The sequence below is a fragment of the Rissa tridactyla genome, chromosome 13 (assembly GCF_028500815.1).
Source record: "Rissa tridactyla isolate bRisTri1 chromosome 13, bRisTri1.patW.cur.20221130, whole genome shotgun sequence".
In the NCBI taxonomy this organism is placed as follows: domain Eukaryota; kingdom Metazoa; phylum Chordata; class Aves; order Charadriiformes; family Laridae; genus Rissa; species Rissa tridactyla.
The window spans coordinates 11,326,197-11,351,261 of record NC_071478.1 but is presented as its reverse complement, the minus strand read 5'-3'; the positions used below and the strand labels follow the sequence as shown (position 1 = coordinate 11,351,261).

Sequence of the window (25,065 nt, the reverse complement as noted above, 5' to 3'; positions counted from 1 at the left end):
GCCAACATGGACTAATACGTCACATCAGATAAACTTAGCCCAAGATCAAAACTGAATGTTTCCGGATGTTGTCAAGATCTAGGGATGTTTACGAAATCCCTGAAACACAAGTAACAGTAACTGAACTCATCTATTTGGCTTGTTGAAATGTCCTGTCAGTTTCTAAGAACCTTAAAATACAGAATGCATTGAGGAGAAAATGAAAGGCTGAAATTTTAGGCATCAGACACCCTCTCTTTCCCAATAGTTTCTGGAATTGAGGAGAGTCTAGTTGCAAGGAATAACATGATAGCTAGATCATGCTTAAATCAGAGAGTCAAAACTTTGACATATCTATTGCTTATATCACTTCCACTAAATGAGTTGCTTTAACAAAAGTTGCCTGGGATGTGCTTGGTGCTCCTTTGTCCTGAGCTGTTACTGATGGTGTTAGGTGCAGATAAGGCAGTGATTTTAAATACCCGGAGTCATTGGTCTCCTTTAAGAATTTGATTAGTCTGGGGCCAAACCTGTATCCTTTTATTGCTGAACGGAGACTTTGACTTTTCTACTTGTAATTCCATGATAGATGCCACTCAGTGGCAGGTTGCTGTTTAAATCCATATTGCAGCTGCTATTTGTTGGAAATTCCTGGCCCTTTGGACTTAGGACTAGCTGAGCTCTTTCTTGGCCAAGTGTGATCTGAGAAATAAACAAAATGATTGCACAGAAAAATAAGCTTATTGAAACCTTACAGTCACTATAGTTAGTCAGAACTACAGCAGAAAATGTTTCGGTTCTGATACTGCAAGGTGACCGTTTTCTGGGAAATGATGTTGGGTGAACATGCCCCTTCTGAAACAAGTTTGAGTAACTGCTGCTGGGCTGCTTCTAACAGTTCGTAATACAGCAGTCTTAGTTTTGTTCCTGAATTTCTTCTAGCTAGTCAGAAAACTCCCCTGTTATTTATAGCCTTTGTTACAAAACTTCCCTTGTGGCAAGCTCAGATTCTGCCATGGCTAAAAACACTTCTGTTGGAAACTATTGTTATAAATGCATTTGAATTCTTGACTCTGCAGAAATGAATTTATTTGTTAGTTTGTTTTAGCAGTATCACTTCAGAGGACTGATTTGTTAAAACTAAGCTGGGCTTGCATTTATATCCTGCATTAAAGAAAAAAAAAAAAAAAAAACCAAAAAACCAACCCAAAAAACTATGGGTACTTCTGTATGCTGTAATTATCCACATCTCATTTGGACACATCTGTGCATAGGGCATGCACCCTGCCACCTGCTTTGATACCACTCACACCCCATGGAGGCTGTCTGCGTATCAATGGGCAAATGTCAGTCAATGGCTCATGCTGTAAATTGTATCCTGCAGGCCATTCAGCTTGTCTGAGTGTTTCAGCCACAAGAAAAGACTTCTTCCTGCTCCTCTCCCACCCCTTTGAATGCAGCCACCTCCCCCCTCTGCTTCTGAGTAGGGACGTGATGTCTGAGCGGTTAGCTGCCGGACACAAGGCAGGGTACAGAGAACGCGACTTGTTGCCATGATCGATTCCAGATGATGTGAAAGGGAGCAGTACTGTTAAAAGGCAATCCAGACCATGAACTGGGGAGTTCTCTTTCCCCCATTCTTCAGTCTAATGTTACCACAATTTTCATCCGTCAACTGTCCATCCTCTGGAAGGGCTACAGGGAAGTGCCACAACCAAGCTGTGAGGGACAAGTGGCACATGCAGTCGTCCGCACAGTTCTTCAGCTTCTCCAGTGGTGTATTAAGTCTCCAGAACGAATAACTGTTATTGCTGGAAACACCTGCATTAAAGTCCTCTCTCAAACAACTGCTTGTGTGTTAGGCTAGGCAACGGTTTCAGAGGAGAAATTCCCAGACAGGTTTAAAAACACTTTATTAAAAATATAATTTAAAGATTTCATTAGAAAATAGAGCAGACTCTGTACAGTGATGCTTTAAAAGTCCAAAAGTACAAAAATAATACTCTCCTGTTGGCCTGAGCATGAATGGGGAGGGACAAAACTGGAAGGTCTTGACACAAGCAAATTTCAGCAGTGGTGAGGAGCTCTCAGGGCAAGCGCAGAGGAGCTACGGGAGGTACAACACCTCCGCTTCACCAGATGTTTTGCTAGTGAGGCCTACAGGACTCGAAGTCTCTCCCATAGTGAGAGATCTGCACTCTGATTTCTTTCTGTCTCGCAAATTAAAGCTGTGAGGGGCTTTAAAACTGCTTAATTGGCTCAGTTTCAATGTTAGTAGCAAAGCTGTTAAATTGCAGTGAGCGCTGCACTACAGATAATACTCCCGTGTCTTCGTGGTGGGAAGTAGCTGTGATACTACTGCACTGGAAAGGTGATAGAGTGGATTACTGAGGTGTGCTTTACCCTAGGGTATGTCAGAAGTGAAGGTAATTTGAGGCTTGGTGACTCGGTTTTTCTGATAGCGACACATGATAGAGTATGGCCCAGGGTGCTGCTGAAGGGTGCCCTGAAGCCTAACAGGGAAGCAAGAACTGCTCTCCCTGTCTCCAGCCAGTGCCATTTGCGGTTGCTTCTCGAAGCTCAGTTGGGCTTGCTAGAAATAACTACAGATCTTGCTAAAGCCAGCATCCGGTCTAGTTAGTCCGTCTGGTCCTGAAATGTGAGCCACAGACGGTGTCTGGTGCCCATAAGTGCTTCCCCTGTGACAACTCTGTGGTTGGGGTGTTACTTCTGACACTAGAACCAATGCACCCAGGAACTGGTAGCTGAGGTACAGGAGTTAATGAAAGTAGAAAACTTCAGCAAATGATGTAGATTGAATATGACTACCAAAAAACCCCAGTCTAACTCCTTCCAAATGAACATAAATACTGCCCTCCATCAAACTTTAGGCCTATTCCCTGTCTCTGTTCACATTCGGCAGTACTGTAATGAGTAAGCAGCTCTGATGGAGAAAACAGTAGTCCTTCCTGAACTAGGTGATCTAAGATAAGTGCCATTTGGATGAGGAAGTGCACGGAGCTGGCTCTATACGTAAGTAACTTGTCTTCCAGATACATGATTAAGTGCTTGCGGTTACGATCCGGTAACTTAGAAATACTTTTTCATTAAGCTCTGATACAGCTGCGGTCATACTACAGTCCTTAGTGTACAATTTCTGAATGAAAACATATGTCTGGCTCTAGTCAGCTTCACTCAGACCATCATTAAAACGCAAGTGAAGGCTGAGATTTTAACAAGCTGATGGCTTTATTGGACAGACTTCCTGGGTAAGAACGTAGACTTAAAGCCTATCTGGCCTTGTTTGCAAGGGTGTGTGTGGATGGCCTTGTTTTGGTTTGTTTTTTAATAGTGTGTGCTCAAATACTTGTTATGGTGTTTACAGAGGGATTTTATTTGTGTACTGAGAGTACCATGGGCTGTGTGTGCGCTATGAACTAACATGCGAGGGGGAGGGCTCAGATAGCGCCTTGCTCTGGTTTGGCTTTGCTTTCAGAAACACACAATACTGTCTGTGCCCATAGGGAAGTGCAGCTCAAAAGCTTTCAGAAAATGGAGTCGTTGGGGATCGTGGGAACTTGCCCTTGGGTGTTTAAGAGGAGCTTTGGGGGTTTCGTTGTTTGGGTTGGGTTCTTTTTTTTCTGAATGTTTGATTCTCCTGGCTATTTTGAGCAGGGCAAGGTTATGGCATAACTAAAAAAGACCTTTTGTGTCCAGGTGCATGAGTTCAGGTCTCTCCTCCAGAAGTTTTCTCTCTCTGTGCTAGTTCTTAAGTAGTCCTACAGTTTCCTCCTTGTGATCTTAAGGGAACACTAGAGACGAACTGTGGTAAACAGGGAGTTGGAGCATGTTCTTAAGCTATAGGAGGAAAGTATTCTGCTAATGCCTGATAGTGCTGCATCACGTCTCTGCAGTCCTGGTGTTTGCGTGGCCAGGCTGAGCTCATGGCTACAAATGAAGCCTTCTGATCCTTTGCTTTTTGAAGAAAGTTTATAAAGCTTCCAAAACCAACACGTCTTCCACCGCAATCCTCACCTGCCTCCCCAAATGACTTATCTTCTGCTGGCATTGAGGAAGGAGAACTGGCATAGATTGGGACTCCTCTCGCCACAGGGAGAGATGCACCTGGGGAACTAAGCTGAAGCCTGTCCGTCCCAGGAGCAGGGAATTCACATTGCTCCATGGGAGGCTTATTCTCAAAGTCACCTGTGTGCAGGGTTCAAGGAAGCTTCGGCACAGTTACTCTGAGCTTGTGGGGTCTTCTGCATCCCCAAGGCAGAGGGTAGTAGGGCAGCAGACTTGTGCTATGATGCGCTGCTGTCATCTGCCACTTTTGGGAAAAGAAGGGCTTCTTTGGATGGGAAAAACAAGAGGGAGAGTGTGGAGTTTTGCTCCCTTCCCTTTTCAAACCCACCCTCTAAGCCTGGATGCTTAAGATTTTAAAATGCTGACCCTACAGGTCCTTGTAATCCTCATAACCAAAATAGTTCCTTATTTCGCATTGCTGAGCCCCAGTAATAATAAGCTTATTGTGGCAACAGACACAGAAAAGAACCAATTCCGCTCTTAGCTGAGACTCTCAAGCAAGAATGGAAGATAACAGCTGGGTCATTTCATGGTGGGTTTTGGACCAATTTTCCTTTCCCACTTTGTATTGTCTTATCCTGAATAGCTGACATGCTCAAGAAATATGTTTTTTCCATATGTCGCATAAGTAATGAAGGGTATAGCTTTAAACAAGGCTGGCTGACCTGTCCTTTTATTGCCTGAGGGTGACTTCGCAAGTTTTGCCCGTGCTCTAGGAGGCATCCTGATGGGAACAGGCAATATTGCCATGTCCAAGCCAAAGCATGTTCTGATCTAGTTATCTCCTCTGGTGTTGTGATGGCATGTCATGCTAATATCCAGCTGACTTCCCCAGCTTCCTTTTATCAGAGTAAGCAGAGATGCATTTTCCTTCCTTGGAAATTCCCTGCACAACATTCATTGCAAACGTAGGTTTCTTTTCTTTATGTCCTCTTCCCAGCAGGCTGTGCCTAACCTCCTGTAGGGGGGAGAGAAGAGGAAATGGAGTGAATGGGGCAAGGGCCTGAGGTCTTAGCATTGCCAGGTGTGAAAATGAAGGATGTGGATGTGGGGTCAGGTTAAGAAAGTGAGATTTAAGCAAGAAGGAGGTTAGCTAAAAGAAAAATACAGATTATTCAGGAGAGTTACAGAAGCAATTTCCTTCTCACCAAAAGGAGAAAACAGTAAGAGCCAAGCGAGGCCACTCACCTCACTGAAATGATCCTCAAACATGATATTGTCACCGTCAGTATGCATGATGGGAGCTGAAATAGCATGTTCCAAGTCGTAGCCAAACCACAGCTTGTTTATAATCGCCTGGAATGAAACAAATCCCTTAATGACTGTCCGTCTGGAGATACTGACTAAGAACCCGGGTCACATGCTGCCATCCTCTGCACTGGTAAAGGCAGACCAGCTCTACTGCAAATCCTGCCTGGAGGATGGTGCAAATGTGGGCTGTAGAAAGGCTGCACTGAGTCAGACTGGAAGTCCTACTACCTCGTCTCCCGTCCTCATGGTGACCAACAGCAGATGCTCAGGGTAAGCGTAAGAACAGGGTGAGCACACAATGATACTTCGCCTAATGTTTTCCCTGAGCTAAAGCGGCGTCATTGAATTCAGTAGTTACTGATGGATCTTGTATCTTTCTATTGATGGTTGTTCCTTTTGTTTTTAGATCGGGTCCTAGCATGGACTCCTTCCCATGCTTCTCTTCAGTTGAAGAAAGATGAAAAAAAAAAATAAAAAGAAATCTTTTATCTTTTTCCTCTTGTGGCCTTATCTGCTTTTATTTCATTGCTGAACAAGATGTTTGTTAGACTTTGTGCTTCAGCAAGTTCTTTTTCATTACTGTGCATACGTGTGGTGGTGTTTTTCTGTTTTTCTTGTTTGTTCTATCACATAGCTTATCAGTTTATTTTTGGGGGCCCAAGGTTTTGGGCAATGCCTCTCTTCCTAATAACTTCCTCAACTTGCTATTTAATTATTCTAACTTTTTCTCTTTCAAAAAAGAATTGAGCGAGGCATCTGGCACTTGCTCTGGCCTCCAACCTGCAGCCTTTCGTGACTAAATTGCAAATAAAACAAAGCAAGAAGGAGTCAAGACCTGAGGAGAGCTGAGTAGAAAGAACAGGTGGCACTGACCATGGCTGGAAATTCGGGAGGGCTGAAAGAACCAGTGACTGCTGTGGGTTCTCCCACCTCCTCCATTCCTGGTCCCTCCTGGTGGAAGTGCAATTCAACAGCAGAGATGAAGCTACCCCCTGTCCTTGCCACAGAAATGTTAGAGGTAAGACGGTGAGGACAGACTCAGTCTGCAGCAAGCCCTCTTCACTGCTGCCATCCCTATAGCAATGCTAGCAGCGGCAAAGTAATTCCTTTTGTTCAGGACAGTGTGTGCTCTGTGCTCCCCTTGCTCGGTGGAAGGCGTTACTGTGCGGTTCCTGTTCACTCACCATAGCAGTAGCACTGATAATCCAGGCCCCACCCGCTCCTCCGATCACCAGCATGTCTCCTGTCTTGGAGGTGAGAATGGAAGGCACCATTGCTGAGGGAGGCTTCTCTCCTAGAGCAGAGGCAGAGAGTATTATCCTTCCCATGTGGCTCTTAAGGGAGTTGGAGGGACACCTAAGTTTATCTACCCCACCCTTCTTGCATTCCCCATGGAAAACTAAGCTTCTGCTTATTCCTCAAGAAGCTCAAGTCTTTAAGAAAAACTACCTTCCTTGTGCTGAGACCCCATCTCACAAGAAACTGGACCTTAATGGCACAGGCTAAATAGGAAGCATCTCTTGGTGCAGAGCATCCTACAAGCATTCAGGACTTGCTGCAGCTCTTTCAACCCAGCTGAGGAATCACTAGCAGCAATCCTGCCATCGCAGTACTGATGGCCTCTCTCACAGCAGACCCAAGGGAGATTGCATCAGGGATAGCTTATTTCACAGAGCAATGTCTCTGCATCAACACCGCTGTGTTATAGAATTCAGTGTAAGCCTATTGCATTAGTGATTGTGCAGCAACTATATACTTTTTCATAGATGATCCAAAAAAAGCTTGTCTTAGCAGTAGTTTCTTTGCATCATCCCCCTCCTCCCTATCAAGCAGCTTCCGCTTTTTTTTTTTTTTTTTAATCTCCATTTTCCCTGGTCAGAAACCAAAACTCCCATGTTTCCATGTAAGGGCATATGTGAGTAGACAAGACACGCTACAGGGCTTTATCCTCTGTTAGTCTGTTAGTCTAAAACAAACTTGCTCTCATCCAGACCTAGCAAAGGGAAGAGTACCTGCAGTTTGCAGAGAGTCCCTGCATATCCCCCGCCTGGCCCTATGTTTTATTTTGAGGGTGAGAATACTCACCTGGTTTAATGCTTCTGTTTGCTATGCAGAAATCAGCGAGTTCGTTATTTAAAATGATCCCGGTTTGGTTAGAATACACAAAGGAGCCAAACCTGCAGGGGGGGGGAAAAAGTAGCCTTTCAGTGCCCAGTGCTCTCCTGTTGTGGATGACATTAACTGAACATGGCACCCGGTGGGTTACCTCTGTCTCCTCCCAGCCTGCAACTGCCCCAGACAGGGTGTCCAAAAGGTCTTTGTGCTGCTGCGCTGGAGCCAGAGGTCTGCTCCCTGTTAGTGGGGCATGTGGAGATTTGTCCAACCCATAGAAACTCAGCAGAGCTCAGCAAGTTGTTACATCTTTGTGAGATGTGATGTTCTTCTGAGCTGATGCACCAAGACCTTTGCTGTCACATGACAAAGGCATTCATCAATAAGAGACTGCCTAAATCAGTGAGGCTCAAGGGTTTTGCATTCCTGGTAAACAGCCCTTGCAGGTACACTGTGAACCTGATACATGAGCTGTGTGACTCAATTACCAACCCCTTGGCTACTCACGGGAAGTTGATGGTGCTGGTGGCGGACACAGCACTGCCATCTGCAGCGAGCACAGAGATGTGGCTTGTGCCCATACTTTTGTATCGCTGGTTGTAGATGGAGTCCAACAAGTTGTAATGGTTGAGTGGATGGTCACCACGGGCATCTATTCGTTGTCTAACAAGCTCAGCAATTTTGTCAGACAGCATGGTCCCCACTGTCACCTGCAATCACAGCAAGGACACTGAGCTCGTGTCACCAAAACACAGGCATGGCTTTCTGTGGGCACAAGGAAGCCTGGGGGGATTCAGCCCCAGTGCTCAGAGCCTGGGGACCTGCACTGGCAGTATTCAGCCCCAGCCTGGATCCCCAGGCTCACCACAGAAAATGAAACAAGCTCAGTACTCAGGCACTTCAGCGTTGGCAAGAGCATGCGCGTGTGCATTATCTGTTACTGCAGACAAAGTAAATGACCTAATCCTGCCTCTGCCTTGGCCAGCTGAGCAGCATTGCTCTTTACTGTCAGTTCTAAGTATTTTCTTTCCTTCCGTGGCTGCAAAGCAGGAGGGTGTCAAAGCATCGTTTGGTACTGTAGCATTGTGCTGGCAGGCAGGATAGTCTGGGCGCTAGGGTAGCCTGCTTGAGGGCTTAGCACATAGGTTAAAATGAGTCGGTGACAATGCAGGTTTAAAAAAAAAAAAAGCAGGAAATAGGCTTCCCTGCTTCCTCTCTGCTAAGCAGCAGTGTAGAACCTGCCAATGCTGGGGGTGTCTGTGGCTGCCCTTATGCACCATGCCAGCTCACCTGCGCTTTGGAGAAGGCTGGGTCACTCATAAGGGGCTTCAGCATATTGCCAAACTTCAGGGCCTCTGCAATGTGATGGTAGGCTTCCACTTTATCCTTGGGTGTCTCCAATGATGCTTCATGGAGTTTATACTCTACAGAGCAGGATAAAATAATTTTTTTAATAGACCCAAGGAAATGTTGTTTCAAGAATTGTAAAAAAACAGTTGAAAGGAAACTCCTTTTCCCATCCCAGTTCTTATCAAGTTCCCCCTATGCTTTAGCAGGATGTGGGCACAGAAACAATCAAGTAATAATTTCTGCCGTGACTTCAAATCCTCTTGAAGCCTTGGAAAAATCGTGTAGCCTCTGGCCTTTGCAGCAGCTATGGCAATGCTGATCCACTGTAAAAACGAGCCAGTTCATCATCCTGCTGCATAGCATGGTCACACTGCTGCTTTGGTGCCCATTGTGGCTCGCCACCTCCATTTCTGCCCATTACTTTTCTACTGCTCTAGAGCAACACTCTTTGCAAAGCTCTCGCTGCCCCTTTTCCCTCAGGAGTTTACCTTCTAATATCTTGAGGATGAACATGAGCACAGCACCTCCCATGGGTGGTCCAGGAGAAAACACTGTGGTGTGATTGTTCAGCGTAACGTTCAGAGCTGAGGACACCTCTGCTTTGTATGCCCGAAGGTCCTCCAGTGAGATATTGGACCCTTCAACAGAAAACCAGACGAGTAGTTGGCATTAGCACATAAACTTCTACGAGGTGTGGACAGAGCCATCCTTGTAATTCTCTGAATTTCTTCCACCAAGCACAGCAATGTCATCTACTGCCAAACCCCAGGACATCACAAAGCCTAGGGGAGCTGGAGAGGCCAGTGCATGAGCACTATGGGTGAATGCCAGAGCAGTAGGTGGCTCTCAACCCTGCTTCTGGGCCTGACTTACAAGAGCTGGGGAAAGGTGGCGCCTCTTCCCATGCCAGGTATAGTCCCAAGTGGCATGCAAATGGAATATGCTGGCTTTCCCCTGGTACTGACTCACTGTTAGCCAATAGCTGGGAAAAGGCCTGTCTATTAGTATTAACTATAGCTGTTACTTACCAGCCTTCCTAATGTCCTCCACCAGGGCCTCTCCTATTTGTCCCTCATAAAACGCTGTAGCTCCGTTTTCTGCTACGGCTCTCAGTGTTCGCTGCAGTGCTGGCCACCTGAAGGTCTCTCCATGCTTCAAAAACCTTTGACCATCACATATCAGCGGGCTGATAAAGAAGAACATCCATCAGTTTACAACATGTGCTTATTCTGTACCCAGTTCCAAGCTCTTTTCCTACCCCAAGCTGATTTGGTTTACACATGTTGTATACTTTCTGAGTGGTGCTATACTGCAGCCTACATGGAGAAAAGTTTTTCTTAGCCAATTGCTACCCACAGCACCAGGCACTCTTTACTAAGAAAAAGTCTCCCCCATGGGACCTAACACTTTGACCCTGGCTCAGGTCTGTGGGGTTCCTCCAAACGAGTTTCTGCTGTCAGGGGACGATTTCCACACAGACAGAGGCAGGCCACGTACAGCCAGCTCCTCCTCATGAGCATATATGCTTAGCAGACAGTTTTGCTGTGCCAAGCCACTTTAAATTACAAAAAAAAATATGTTGCTGACAGAAAAAAGAATCTAAAAAATACTTCTGTTATTCTTTCCCTCTCCATAGCAAGTATTTACTGAACAGAAGCCGCAGTAGCAGCCTGCGCTCCATGTCAGCATGTCAGAGGAACAGTCTGCAGCTAAGGGAACAGGAGTCCTCACACTGCAATTTAATTTATGGGTCTTACCACAGGGTTTTTCCTGACTTGGGAAAGATTGGGTGATGGATCATTTTGTCCATAACTGGGGAAATGGCAAGTGGCTCTGAAAGGAGCTTGATGGTTGGTTCAAACAGGGCTTTCCATGGTAAGCGGCCATATCTCTTATGGGCTTCTTCATACCCACGAAGTTCTCCTGGTACAGCAATCCAGCGGGAACCTGAAGAGCAGAACAGCAGTGTCATACCCCCTAAGTCATTGGCCTGCTTCACCTCTCTGAAAGCCCTCCAGTGGAAGTGTGCATTTCTGGAGGCAGGACTAAGGCTTCTAAAAGCAAGCTTAGCTTTTTTATTTCCCTTTTCTATTATGTATTTCTTCTACTACCTAATAGAAGGGGTATAGAGAAGCTGGAGCCAGACTCAGAAGTGCACGGTGAAAGCACAAAAGGCAACAGGCACATGTTGCAGCAAGTTGACAGCCGTACATAAGAGAAGAAGCACTCATGCGGAGCCTGGTCAAACACTAGAACAAGTAAAGCTGTGAAACTCTCTATCCTTGGAGAAGCTCAAAAATGTGGCAGGACAAGCCTGAGCTAACTCTCACATCACTGCTTTGAGCAAGAGTTGGAGCAGAGACCTTCAACTGTCCGTTCCAACCAGAATTGGTCCTGATTGCTTTTCAGGCTCTTCTTCCAAGGATAAGAACATCTCCTCCAGGAACTAGCACACTCCCCAAGAGAAAATGTGCTAGGGAGGTAGAATGAGTGCAGCAAGAAATGTGGAGAGATCCAAGATGTGCTGCTAAAGTGAAGTCCCTGCTGCCAAAACGGTAACAGCAAATGCACATGGAGCCTCCTCAGACGGGAGCAAGGTGGTAGCTGAGCTGAGCTAAGCTGGAGCCCAGCAACTCAACTGATGCTGCCAGGTTGCTTTCCTAATGTAACAGGCAAGCGTACTAGATTGAGTTCTTTTGTTTCCAGAAAGTCTGAGTAGCTATTGACCTTATTTTTCTCTGTAAGAACTGCCGGGAAATAAGTGCTTTGGGAAATCTGGTCTTGAACTGCAGACTTCCTATGAAGAGAAATTACATGCTCTGCTCCCCACCCCCTCAATGGTCAGGTTGCCAACGTTACTACAAAACAGGAATTTTACACATCTAGTTTGTTTGGGTTTTTTTTTTTACTTTTGCAAAAATCAATCCAGAAAGAGCACTAGCATTTCAACAGAACTTCAGATAAAGTCAGCAAGGTTCCCCCACCCTGAGCTTTGTGCACTGCATGCCCTCATGGTTCGGTCTGTGTCCTTACCAATGGGGAAACCACCATCACAGCCAGACAACAAATCATGTGGAAACACTTGTGGGACTGTCTCGCGGGCATTGATCACCTCGACTGTTCCTAGAAAGGAGAAGAGGGAAATGCATAACATTGTCTTCCTGAAGCAGGTGAACATCACACGTCAGCCAGCCGTGAGCATGGCACGGGCTGCAAGCCCAGAGCCCGGGGCACCGTGCTGAACTACCCTGAAGTGCCACATGTGTCAAGCACACTCGCAGGGTCAGGCTGCAGTCGGCACACATTGTTGTTTGCTCCCATGCATTTATTTAGAGCAGACCAAGCAGTGCCTACCTAGAGGCAATGAAGGTACAGGGACAAGGCCAGGGCCTGTCTCCAGCCAGTTAATGTCATCCCCCCCAGGGCTCCTGGGCCTGGGACATGGGCTGGGACTGCTGCTTCACATCTGATTTGCAGGTTCCTGCACTTCCTCTACAGGTGGGACGTGTCAGAGACATAACATGAGCCTCATGCTCCGTGGTGGGCCATTTTCCAAGTGACGGTGGGGCATGTCCATCATGTTTGTAAGCAGAATGCTCATACTGAAAGATTTTCTATGTATCAATAAGCTTGAAAGGAAAAAAAAAACCAAACAAAAAACCACAAACAAAACCCCCCACTTCTATATACTCGTATTTCAGGTCTACCCTGTTATTTCACCACCTCTGCCTTGTAGTTATCTTTTCCTGTCCCAGGCCACAGAGCCAGCTGCAGGAGCCCCCAGTGCTACCGAGTGTACCAAGCACCCGAGCCGTGCATGGCCATGTGCGGCTCTGTGAAGAGGGTAATTCAGGTAGCAGAAGAGGACTGTTAAGAGGAGACAAAGTTACATGGCTCTGCCAAAAGGGAAAAAAAGAAAAAATATAGGTGTTTTGCCAAATCATGCTATTGCATAAGATACACCCAAGCACTTCCAGGGACTCGTAACCCTGTAAGACTACTTGGCAGGGTTTTTAAGACTACAGTATTGTTATTGTGTTCTTTGTTGTTTTTACTATTTAGATCTATAAGCTCTGGGGGCTTTTGGGAGCCAAGGCAGTCAAAAGAAAACAATGCTAAAAACATAGAAGCAAGAACACAACACTAGGGGGTTAAACCAAACACAGAAAGGCTTCCCGGCAGGCCCTGCACATTGCTAGATTTAGATTCCTACAGTGAAGAAGTGTCACTGCTGCTTTGGGGAGTGCTCCCCACGCCAGCGAGGGCAGCGTGCGACGCAGCCCCCATGTTGGCAGGCACTGCCTGAGCTGCTGGTGCAGGATGAGCCCCTGCAGCCCCAGCCCAAAGGCTCAGCTGAGCCAGCACCTGCCCCACATTGCTGCACTCATTGCCAGCACAGGCGCCTCTCTCCACTCCCCTCGGCCTCCACGGCAGCCCAGCAGCAGCTCAGACAGCACCGCTCACACCTTGCTGCACTGGCAGCTATGTGGCTTGGAAATACAATTTGGGATTGCTTTGGAGGGTGAAGGAGAGGCAAAGTCAGTTCATTTTAAATCCAAAGCTCCTTCCCCCCTGCCATGTTCTTGCTGTGAAAAGATGCCCTCTCTGTAATGGATGCTTTGGGTTAAGAGCAAAAGTATGGTTTGTGAGCAGAGGATGCAGCTTTTATATTCAAACAATTGCTTTCAGACAACATGAAGGATTCTGACTTCTCCACAGCAGCTGGGTGTCTGCACGGAGGCAGGGCACCATGGAAAGGCGAGGGCTGGCCCATACCTGTGCTGGCGTTATAGATGGTAAATACAACCCCACCACCCAGGCCTGAACTCTGAGGGTTCATCACCGAGGTGCAGATCAAGCCAGCGATGGCAGCATCCACAGCTGTGCCTCCGCTTTTCAGGATGTCCCTGTGGTTGAAATGGAGGAAAAAAGACAATGTTAAAATCCCGGGATGATGGAATGGAGGATCCGTAGGAAAATGTCTCCCTGGAGCTCTTGCAAGGCAGCCCCGGCTTGACAAGAGCAGCTAGTAGTCGGAGGAAGCTATTGGCAGCAATGTGGGGGGTGAGGGCACAGAAAGGCGCCTTCCTTTGTGGGAGCGAGAAAGAAGAAGATTCGTGGGAAGAAAGAGAGAGTTTGCAGGAGGGAAGAGCCGCCAGGGGCCCAACCTGTGAAAGGCTGGTCTTCCTCTGGGCAAAGAGTGATGGGACAGAGCGAACTGCAGCTGCCCACAAATGCTGTTGACAAAAAGGGACAGCAAGGGCTCCCAGACGTGCAGGAGGAAGCTCCCAGCAGAGGAGAGAGCTTTCCACATGCTGGGAGCCAAACAAATGATTTCTAGCTCCCCACCTACTATTCCCAATAAAAAGGCATATGCTGGTCAACAGGACAGGGGCACTGAAGCAGGAACAATGGATTCATATGAAGCAACCCCCTGAGATTTAACATGTCAATTAGCACAAAATTCAGGCCTTAATGCATTGTTCCTACAATGTGCCTTCCTGGGCATGTGTGATATTAGTGTGAAAATCCCACCCCCTCCCTGTATCTCCAAAGGCAAAAAAAAAAAAAAAGAAAAAAAAAAAACAGGGAAAAAAAACCCTCAACTGTTTCTACCTAGGCACAGCCACACCAAAGAACGCACAGGCATTAAGGTAGTCTCATGCAGTTGGCAGCAATGAGTTTTGTCTAGAGAAACGTGTCTCAACAAATGCTTCCCTCAAGCACAGCTGTAAACCAAATCTTTTCCTTGCAGTGGAAACGTGTTGGGGTGGGCTTTCCTTGCACAGCCTGCGAGTACCCAGCACTGGTATTTCCTAGGAAAGTTTCTGACTGTTTGGGTTGTGCTACTGCTTAGATAAGGCAAAGCCAGAAGGGAATGCAGAATAGTTGTAATTAATTGGAGTGCAGCTCCTCCCAGAAGCTGCAACAGGAACAGAGAGCACATATAGGGGCTGCTGTTTATTTTACATCCATTGATGTGGCTGGAACCTGCTGGGGCTGGGAACAGGATGCTGCCAGCACACACTGATTGTGGCTTTCCTTTGTTTCTCTAAGTGCCTTTGGAACCACTGCCTGTAAGGAAATGGCATGTGGACATGCGCGTAGAAAAGAAACGGTAGGGAACCACCGGGCTTTCTATTTGGGGTGTACATGGCGTTTAGCCTTCTAGCTGCAAGCTGGTCCCTGGCTGTAGCTCTGAAAATGGGGTCTGAGGCTCAGGCTCGCCCGTTCAGCTCCTTGCAGCAGGAGTAAGACTCTTACCACACCAAGCTCCCTGGGTGGTGGTTTTCTGAAGCTGAAGATTTTTAATTGCTAACAATAGAAGGGAAGGACACGAGGCCTTCGTGAGAAACTGAGTTACCCCTGCAGAAGGCCCAGGAAGCATGTTAGAAATTTGGGGAAGGAGGGGGGAAGGACCACTACACTGGCCTGGACAGTGCTCCTCGGAGCCCCTGGACTGTAGGCTGTGGGGTAGCACATGTACAAAGCCTGGTGCCAGGGAAAACCATGGTTCTGAGATAACTTGCACTGAAAAACAACTTTATGAAGAAACTTAGAGATTGTAGTGTATCCATTTCAACGCAATGCATTAAGGCCTTAACATGGTAAATCAGCCACATTTCTGTCATTTTCCCAAAGCCCCAAAAGCACCAGATCCTCACCGAACTTCCCAGCCACATTCACGGTTGCATAAGTGGTTGCACATCTTGCACTACTTCTTGTCCAGGGACCCTTCTGCCACTCTCCTTCTGAAGCCAGTGCCATACACCCCTCACCACATCCCCAGAAACACTTGTGCCCAGAGGAGCACTCCCTGACAAAGAACCCGTCCCTTCTTGTGTCACCTGGTGATAGTTGTCTACCTGCTCCAAAAGATGAGCTGTTCCACCACCATCACTGACCTGCACCAAGCCAGCATGCTCTGCACTGGAACTGCATTAGCTTAGCATGCTCTAAAGGGTGACCACAGTTAACCAATTTATTAATTTAATATTTGTACACCTAGATGGCCTGTTTCTGGATGATGCTAAAATCTTTTAGTGTTCCCAAGTACTTGTTTATAAAAGTGACGTTGTGGGCTAAGTACCCTTTAACTACTGCAAATATAGTGCCACATGCACAAAGCACACAAACCTGAGAATATCTTAGCATGACCCTGTCCATGCTCCCTCCAACACTCCCAGTTAGATATGGAGCCAGGATAACACCAGTCACCTAAACTCCAGTTTTTAGCTGTGCCCTTGGCTCCCACTGAGATCAGGGAGGACAAATAAGGTCTGAGTCTCAGCAGAAAAGATGTATCTAACTGCTAAAGCAAACTTCTCCAAACTTCTCCAGGGAGTTAGACCTGGACTGTTACTGCCATTGGCAAAAGGGACACAGATTTCCTGAGACCACCACGGAACAAATGAGAGGAGGATGTTCACTGGGCAGTGGAGAGGAATTCTGCAGCACTGCCAGGATGGACGCATCCTGCCTGGCATGGCCGAGGCAAATCAAGTGGTTTGGGTTTTTTTTTATTTATGATCACTGATTACTCCAGCCTGCTAGTCCACCCCATAGTTTTCAGATGGGTCATGCCCAAGACACTGACATTGTGCATGCCTCAGGAAGGCAGGAAAGCCAGGGGTAGTTTTTATTGTTCCTGCTCTGTGCCTATCACAGTGTGCCCCTGATTCTTGGCTGCAACTCCTTGGTGTTAATGCAAGATAGAGCAAAGATAACACCAGCAGCCAACACAGGGACACCTTTTCATGGAAAAGCAAAGCGTGTTTTGCTTTGTCCTTGGTTACTAGCCCTCATTAATCACATTTTTGCAATATAAACAAGATGACAAGAAAAACAGAATTTCCAGATAATCCAGAATTTTTCCATTCCTGTCTACTGTGTCTATATTGGTGGCAGGTGTCACTGTGACCTCTGGTGGCAAATACCTCATCTAACAACCCATAGTCAAACCTGTTTCTTGCTCAAGGGAAGGAGAGTTTTCCAGTTGCCTGCAGCCTTTCAGTGAGCACCACAAGATGGAGAGCTAAGGCTTCCCATCCACTAGCACAGCGTGCGGTATCTGAGACCATCTCAGCATGGAATGGGCTGTGTGATGCTGAGCAGCGTCCTTTGTCTGTTGCTTCTTTGGAGGGCAGGGGTTAGAGGGAAGGGGAACTGAGATTTCTCCCCCAAACTAGGCATTATCTTGGCTCTTTTCCCAGCCTGTCAAGAAGCACTCCCAGCCCCAAGTCTCACCAATACATCTTGGAGGGCTCGCACACCACAGTGATGTTGTTTCCCTGGCTCTGTGGGGCTGCATGTGCCTGCCAAGTTTTTCACCTGCACCCCAGCACAGAGGTGTCCCATGACACAGGACAGGCACGGTGGTAGCTAAGGAAAAGCAAACCTTACAGTTGGGCTTTTAGCTCAAGCTCAGAAACAACTGAACCCAGCAAAGGTAAAACCAAATCTTCATCAGGGTTATTAAGTTTTCTTTTGTGCTGCTTTGCTGTTTTACCCAGGAGGCCTGATATGCGTCCCCTATCATCAGCACAGGGTCCAGGGCCCACAGCCGTTCTATGCTATCTGCAGACTGGCCCCCAGTCTTGACAGCTTTCCCTCCAGCCCCTCTGCAGACTGAAACACAACAAAAAAAACCACTCTCTGAGCTGGCTCTTGGCATATCGCACGCAGGTTCCCATGCCTGGGTCACCCCCTTTCAGCCAGAGCCCTGCCACTTCCTTGGAAGTGATGCCCGGGGAATTTAGGGCCATTTTGTCTTTCCTATCTAGCTAAACTGGCAGAGTACACCCTGTCCCATTATGTCGCTTCCTTTATACGGGTCACTGCTATAACTAGCTTAATTATAATGCAAAACCCTGGAGAGACACATGATCCCACAGTCAAAGTGTGGTACCTTATCAGGTCTCTAGAGATACCTTAGTGCTACAGCTGACAAGATCTGATAACAACATGTTTTGTCCTATGTCCTTCCTGCCACACAGTTTCAGCTTTAGGGTTTGGCCGTTAACGGTTTTCCTTAAAGTTCAGGAGCAGAAGAGGATGTTAACAACCAAGTCCCGATCCAGCAGCTGCAAAACAGGGATTTGCCCTCTCAGGAAAGGTAGCACTTTTCTCACACAATCCTCACAGCAAAGATGGGCTGTGCGGGGCTGCAGCCCAAGTCTGCTGTTCTGCTCTGGGCTACAAGGAGCCCTGAAGCCATTTTAAATACACTGGAAGTATAGACTAAGGTATTAAATTATATTGATTATTTTCTTTTTTCTGCTAAGGAAAGCTGGGGGCTGGGAGGAGACCACCCATTATATAGGAGCTGCCTGCTTAAGATTTATGAAGAGCAAAAGAAACAGCTGTTTCTGTAAAAAAGGGCCAGTTGCCAAATTTAAAATACAGGAAGAAGGGAAGGCAAATCCTTTGGGATATCAACATTCCTCAGAAATGCTGCTGAGCCATCACTGAAAAGGATTCTCTGCCTAGAACTGAGCTTCCCAGGACCACAGACATTTTCTGAGTGTTAAATTCTCACCATTCTCACCCTCCCCACCACCCTGTCCCCCAAATGGGTGTTCATTTCAGGAAAAGCCAGTTCCCAGGGTTTATGCTAGGCTACACTGGAGAAGTGGGATCAGAGGTGGCTGCTGGGCCAGGTCAGGTCAGCTCGCCGCGCTGCACAAATCCCATCCCTGGGAAGGAGCACTTTTCCTGAATCTCTCCCTGGCTTTATGCTGCCTCTTGCTTCTGCCATTTGGGAAACAAACGGACGCAGAGCAGTGGATGGCAGAACTCAAACAGCACATTGGTAGGGAATATAAAGCTTTTTGCACGGTTGATGGCAAAAGCCTCTTCCATTGCCAGGAGGGAACAAATGGTTCAGAGTGGGAGGTGAAGGTGGGTTTGGGTACCACTTGCTGTCAGGGCAATCACCTTCTGTCGTCTCCATGAGGACAAATTACTGAGGTGGATTTTGGTACCAAATCCATATCCTTAGGTTAAAAACTTCTCTGACTCTTAGCCTCCCATCCCCTCTTCATTAAAGTGTTTCATTTCATTCAGGGCCAAATTTCTTTCCAGCACGGGGCCTCTGTCTGGACCACACGGCTGCAAAATACTGCTTTCAGTCCCCAATATCCAGCAGTAAAATATTTGCAGTGAAAGACCTGACCTCGTTCACCAGAGAATTGGGCACTGATGGCTAAGAACAAATCAAGAACAGGACCTTGCGACAAGGATGATGACACGCTGGAGGCTTGCTGAGATTGCTCACTTTCTGCAGGGAGCCAGAGTTGCATAAAAATTTCAGAAAGTCCAATCTTACACAGCCCCAGAATATACAAACACCATCTCCAGAGCTGGAAAACCCAAGCGTGAAGATGACATCTGAGCAGAACTGAAGAAAAAGAGCAGCAAACAGGGGCTGTGGATCTGTCCCCCATCTCCTGCTTGTACTAACGAATTATAGAGCTACATCGTCCCTTCACTGATCTTTCCTTCACAGCTGAACTATCAGGGAGAGAAATGCAAGGGCTCTGAGGTGTTTTCCCCAACCCACCAACCCTCTTAAAACACAAGATTGCTCTTCGGGCAAGACATTGCGTTCAGTTATTCTCAATAAGTTCAATTGAAAGCTCTATTAGGAGCACACAAAGATTCTGTCTTAAACAGCAGCATCTTAAACCGACACAGTATCATGTCATGCCCTAGGAATTTCATTACTGCCAGTGACAACTCACAGAGCATGTGGTTTGAGTTGCTTGTTTTTTAAAAAAAAAGTAAACAAGATTTTTTTAATTAAAGGATAAAATTTGTAAGTAGGTCAGAGATTAGGTACTGCTTTTAGCTTCCAAGACTTTAGGTGCCAGACCAGTGCAACTGATTTCATGCCCAGCCTTGTTCTCCGAGCATCCCCAGCACGGGCTCCTGGGAGCTGAGCGGGGATCTACAGGATGAAAGGGGTTGCTGCGGGGGGGCAGCCCAGGATCCCAGCAGAGAGAGGGTCTGTGGGAGCAGTGGGGGAGAGCAGGGACAAACCGGCGCTGTTGAATCTCTCTGTGATATGCCTGTAGGGACTGGTTGCAATGACTCCTGCTCTCAGCAGTGGGGCGGGCAGGCAGGCTGACAGGTTCAATTACAACATGTGGTTTTCATTTGATTGTAGCTTTGCCATACCCAAGCCACCAAGCCTAATTTTTTTTCACATGGTGCTGTGGAAGTCGCTCTTTTCTTTTCTGTATGTTTCCACTAAAAGCATTCAGCAATTACCAAAACATTAGATTGAGGAAATTTTTTTGTTTACCTTATTTTACTTCTTTCAAACTCCTTTAGAAAATTTCTTAGGAGGCTTTGCAGTGTGCAAGTACAAAGCCAAAGATGTAGTCTGCCTCCAGTTCAAACAATTCACTCTAATTTGGCCAAGCTGTTTGCTTGGGGGGAAAAAAAACCCAAACAAAAGCTGACCATTAAAAATTTGATCATGTTGATCATATACATTTTTTTACTTATTTTTATAGATGCAAAAATGCATATATGTGTGATTATCAATGAATTAACCAGTTTTGGTAGATTAATTCTCCTGTGATTTCTAAGCAATGATAGCAGAAATCAGCCTGTTTCAACCCTGAGCTGCCGAGGCTAAGCACAGCTTCATCGAAAAAAAACGCATGGAAAAAACAAGGAAATTATTATCCTTAGTACTCCGTGCTCCCCAGGCTGGACCACAAGCAACGAGGGTGGCCATGTCCTGCCTCAAGCACAAAGGAGACGGGAGAGGAGTGAGGTGGCTGAGATGTGGAGGCAGCATCAGAGCAGAAGAAAGCCCATAAGGCTGAGCAATTTGGGAGCAGGGGTGAAGGTGTTTTCTTGGTAGGCTGAGAAGACCAGAAGTAGTGACTGCACAGGCTCAAATAGCAGGAGGAAGGGGCAGGCACAGGGCTAGGGGTGAGGCAGTGGTTAGGCCAAAGAGAGAGAGCAGCAGCACGGGTAGCAAAGGGCCCAGCAGGGACTCGGGAATGGCAGTACAGGTCTCAGCTCTTGTGCCGTTGGGAATCTCGCCATTCATGATTGTTCACCTAATGCCTCAACTCTTTACATCATTCCAAGTCCAAACATCCAGTGTAAAAAATTTGCAAATATTTGCATAACTGCAGAAGAAGGCTGAAGACCTAAATACATTCCTTAGTAAGAAAAAGATTAATTATTTCTTCTTGTTTCCTCTCTCCTAAGTCTCATGATTTGGGGAATTTAATTATTTTTGAACAGCAGAAGTCAACAGCATTGTTGTGATCTCAAAAACACTCAGTTGACTGTCTGGGTAGTGTCTGGGAAGGAGTTAGGGTTGTGCTTGGCTTTGCCCAACTCTCACTTTGTTGCTGAAGTTAAGTGGCAAATGAAGTGGCAGCTCACAGGTGGGGACATCAGCGCCTAATGGCTGAGCAGCAACAGTAGCCAGCCAGCCAAAGCCTCTCAGTTGTCAACCTGATCATGGATTTCTGTGGCTCTCACTTCAGCACCTTCCAGCTGACTCTACACTACTTCAAGTTTAAAATTACAGTAGCTGCAAAACAAGCGCTATGGTTTTCCCAGCATTCTTTGGGTAGTCCAATAACGTATTTTCCTCTATTTCCACTAATACTGATTTAAAAGATATTTCTTCTACCGTCTGAAGAACTAACTTGTAGTTTAGCATTAAAAAAACCCATCTCATTCCTTAACATACATGCAGCCGCTGTACATTTTCTCCAACTACTCACAAACGCCATGTCAGCATGTCATTGCAAGAACCACGTGTGACATGGTGTAATGGCATCACATCTTATCTCACTCCTCCATCCACAAGGTAGAGCACACACCTTCAGCATCCTTTGCTGGAGCATTCAGCATCACATGTAGCTTGTGAAGTTCCATCCTTCTACTTTCCTGTATACAAGTGTTTAAGAATTGATGTAACAGTAATAGTAAAATAATAACATAAGAGCCAAAATGTTTGAGAGAGAAGTTGTTAGATAAACTGATGTGTTACAACATGGGCTGCTAAAGAATTTTTTTTGTTTGTTTCCTTCTAAGTGATTTAAGTATGTCTTTTGTACTTATACTGTCCTGGCTGAATTTCAATTAAATTTGCTCTTTGCTTTACAATACAGAACGTCTTTCTTGATAGCAGACACACCTGCTGCAGGCTTTAGTCCAGAAGCACACACCCTAAAGGCTGGGCTGCCCAGTCCCCCCCTACCCTGCCTGCCTTCCTTGCCTCTGCTGAAGCCCAGCTGCAGCTCTCTGCTAGCTGATCTCATTTCTTCCTTAATTTATTTCTAAGCCATTTATCTAACAAACAGACTTACCACCATGAAGTAAGCAGTTAATTTCCTCCTTCCCCACTTAAAAACAACCTTGCATTTGTATCCTATAAATATTTGTACCTTCCAAAAGGCCATGGATTTGCAGAGCTGCAAATTTGTGTGACATTCGATAACGAAAATAAGCATCAACCACAGAGGCAGGGCTCCATCTGCTCTCTGAGCAGCTCCCCTGCCGATGGAGAGCACCCAGGAGCAGCGTTGCTGCTCAGCCCCAGAAGCAGGGACGGGGCAGACACCCAGCTTACTCCTGTAGTTAGTACATGTACCTGTCTGGCAGTCTGAGTCCACGACATATGCGACATGTAATCTGAAAAACTGAGAGGTCTGTGCACGTACCGTCCGATGACAGAGCAGGTCTCGGTGTCAGCAGCCACGGCACCGTGCAGGTATCGCTGAGGACCACACTTGGGTTGAGTCAGGATGACCACGAGCACAACCACCACTGCCAGCACCCCCAGGGTCAGCAGCACCAGACAACAGATCTTCCCCGTGGACATGTCTATTCCTGCGCCGCTGGAGGCAGCTGGGAGGCTTTTCCTCCTTTGCGAAGGCGCTTGCTTTGCTCAGGGTGGAAGTAGATCCCGGCAGTTTTGGGAAGGAGGTCTCACTGAAGTGGGCTCTGCCCCCTGCGACTGAGAATTACATTTAAAAGCCGCTAAAAAGGAAATGGTGTGCTCTTCCTTTCCTGCTCTCTTACATGTGAGAGGCTTTTCACTCTCTTTTATAAAGTAAACTTTTTCTGGCATGTCCACCATATGCCTTTTTTTTTTTTTAGCGGCTCTGATGAGAACATTTAACACATTCACTGCTGGAACACTTCAAAGTGAAATTTCTACACTGCTTATCGGCTTCACACAGCCTCCCTGTCTTGACATTCTTGCCACGTAAAGCAAATTACCAAAGAAAGGCAGCCTACATGGTGTATCACTGGTAAAATTACAACATCAATCCTACATAGCAAACTTGGGGTATTTTCTTTCCATAAGACTACTCAAAGAAGTAAAAGCTACATACAAAATACAAAGCTGGAACCTTCATATTTACTTTTACTTTACCTCATAGTTTATTATATTCTTGCTTTTTTACTTTTTTCATCATTAAATCTTGCCAGTGTCCGCACCATACATCTTCTGCAAATGAGCAAAACAGAATACCTTGAATAAAACAGCACACCTCTGCACTTCTGCAAAACATTACAAGCTAAAAGCTCTGGGGTCCAGCCTGTACCAGTCAGCAACCACAGCACCCTGGACTGAAGGGCTGCTAAATAAGACCAGACCTGATTCCTAACAGCAGCACGAAACAGGGCTGAGCAGCATGAATTGCTACACAGTGCAAATGGCCCTAGTTAGCTCTTTAAGAGCCCCTTCATTATACAGTTCTCCTAGCACATAAAAAGTGAAAGATATGACCCACATCTACCTGCTGTCTTTCTAAAAGATGTTATCTGTGATTCTTTCCCAGCGAGATTTTGGAGAAGGGGAATTCACCTGTGCAAATTTACACCTGTATTTCAGACTTTGAGCCTGTACCCACAAAATTTTATCTCGTAGCCAAGTAATACTATTTCATGTATCATATCTCAAGAAATGGATTTGATAGACTAGTCTGTCTTTTTCTGTAGTTGTATCTTCCCGTAAGGTTATGCTGGGGAAGCAAGAACAGCCCAAGAAAAATATATGGGTTTGTCCAAGATAAAACTATGGTCCCCGGGGAATAATTTCTTGGTCTCCACATCTGTCTGATTTGGCGACTATACTTGGCATGTGTAGCAGGCCACCACAGCTCTAACGTGACTCTTCATTTCACCCCATTGCAAAACATTGCTGACCTTGTAAAATTTCTCAATCCCTACATGACTTCATTTCATTTTTGACAAATTATTCTATTACACTTAAAGAATCATCACTCTGGTGTTTTTTGGGAAAGCTCTTTCCTGTAAATTCATAGCAGGGCTGGAAACCCTGACCATTCAGCACCAATAGACTCAAGGCTCAAGTGGATTTTGCCCATTTGCTTTCACCAAATGCCATGGAGAATTCAACTGCGCTCTCCAAATTTCCATCAAATTTGGTTTTCAACTCAGCACATCAAACATCTGTATCTGGAAAATTACCTTTGTGCTGCCAAGGAGGAGACCTGGAAGAGGCAAGAAAGGTAAGAGAGAGTGTCATGGGAAGGCCAAGACATGGTTATGATCTGTTCCAACAGATACCCCCAATAGGCAAACCTGTTTGTCTTTTAGACTTAGAAATGAAGACTGAGCCTACTTCTTTCTTTCAATGTATAACCCTTACAGTCATGTTGGTGCAACACTCAACTTTGACCATATTATACAAAGTCTGCACTGACACTCCCATGTGAGAGGCTGCTTAGCTGTTCTCACGCTAGAGCTCAGGACTGTGACCTCTATTTGTCTGTTTGTTTGTTTCTCAAAACTTTCACATTTATCATCATTGTCTGGGAACATAGTTTGCCTTGGCATAAATCGCAAAACATAGCACTGCACTGCACGGATTCTCTGGTCCTCCACTGTGAGCATGAAGGGCTTTGTATGCTGCATGAAAAGGAGCTCAGGCATTTAAAGACCCTTAAAGGCCAAGATATACTCAAGGATATTTTAATTAGAATTGTAATTATTAAGAGACTCAGCATTTATTAACTAATAAGGAGGCACAGTATCTTTAAATTGTCCTTTATATTGTTGGGGTCTTGTTACATCTTTGTCCAGATCTTCAATCAAGTGACCAAAATTGAAAATTATTTAACATCTGAAGCACAGGCATTGATAAGGTTGATGTGAGCACCACAGCTACCTTATGGAGGGTAAGAAATCATCAAGAGATAGAAATACTCAGATTTTAAGCGCAGAGCATAAATACTAAGTGAAGGAGTTGGGAAGAAATTCCCCTTGCAGGTAGGT

At 46.1% G+C, this 25,065-nt stretch overlaps 1 protein-coding gene across 1 annotated transcript; it reads right to left on the bottom strand.

The window, feature by feature from the left end:
- Positions 1-1,875: 1,875 nt before the first annotated feature.
- Positions 1,876-23,216, bottom strand: GGT5 (gamma-glutamyltransferase 5). The gene is made up of 13 exons (XM_054219866.1): positions 23,198-23,216; positions 22,479-22,768; positions 13,555-13,685; positions 11,812-11,901; positions 10,536-10,725; positions 9,807-9,964; positions 9,267-9,416; positions 8,719-8,852; positions 7,936-8,138; positions 7,402-7,493; positions 6,501-6,610; positions 5,254-5,361; positions 1,876-5,023 (listed from the first exon to the last, which is right to left on the bottom strand). The coding sequence occupies exons 2-13, from the start codon at positions 22,637-22,639 to the stop codon at positions 4,877-4,879; spliced, it is 1,674 nt and encodes a 557-aa protein (XP_054075841.1). The 5' UTR covers positions 22,640-22,768; positions 23,198-23,216; the 3' UTR covers positions 1,876-4,876.
- Between the last annotated feature and the right edge of the window lie 1,849 nt (positions 23,217-25,065).

Coding starts and splice junctions, on each gene's coding strand:
- GGT5 (XM_054219866.1), bottom strand. CDS start 22,639: ATGTCCACGGGGAAGATCTGTTGTCTGGTGCTGCTGACCCTGGGGGTG. Junction 9,965..10,535: donor AAGTCAGGAAAAACCCTGTG/GTAAGACCCATA, acceptor CTTCTTTATCAG/CCCGCTGATATGTGATGGTC. Junction 8,139..8,718: donor CAGCCTTCTCCAAAGCGCAG/GTGAGCTGGCAT, acceptor CTGTGATTGCAG/GTGACAGTGGGGACCATGCT.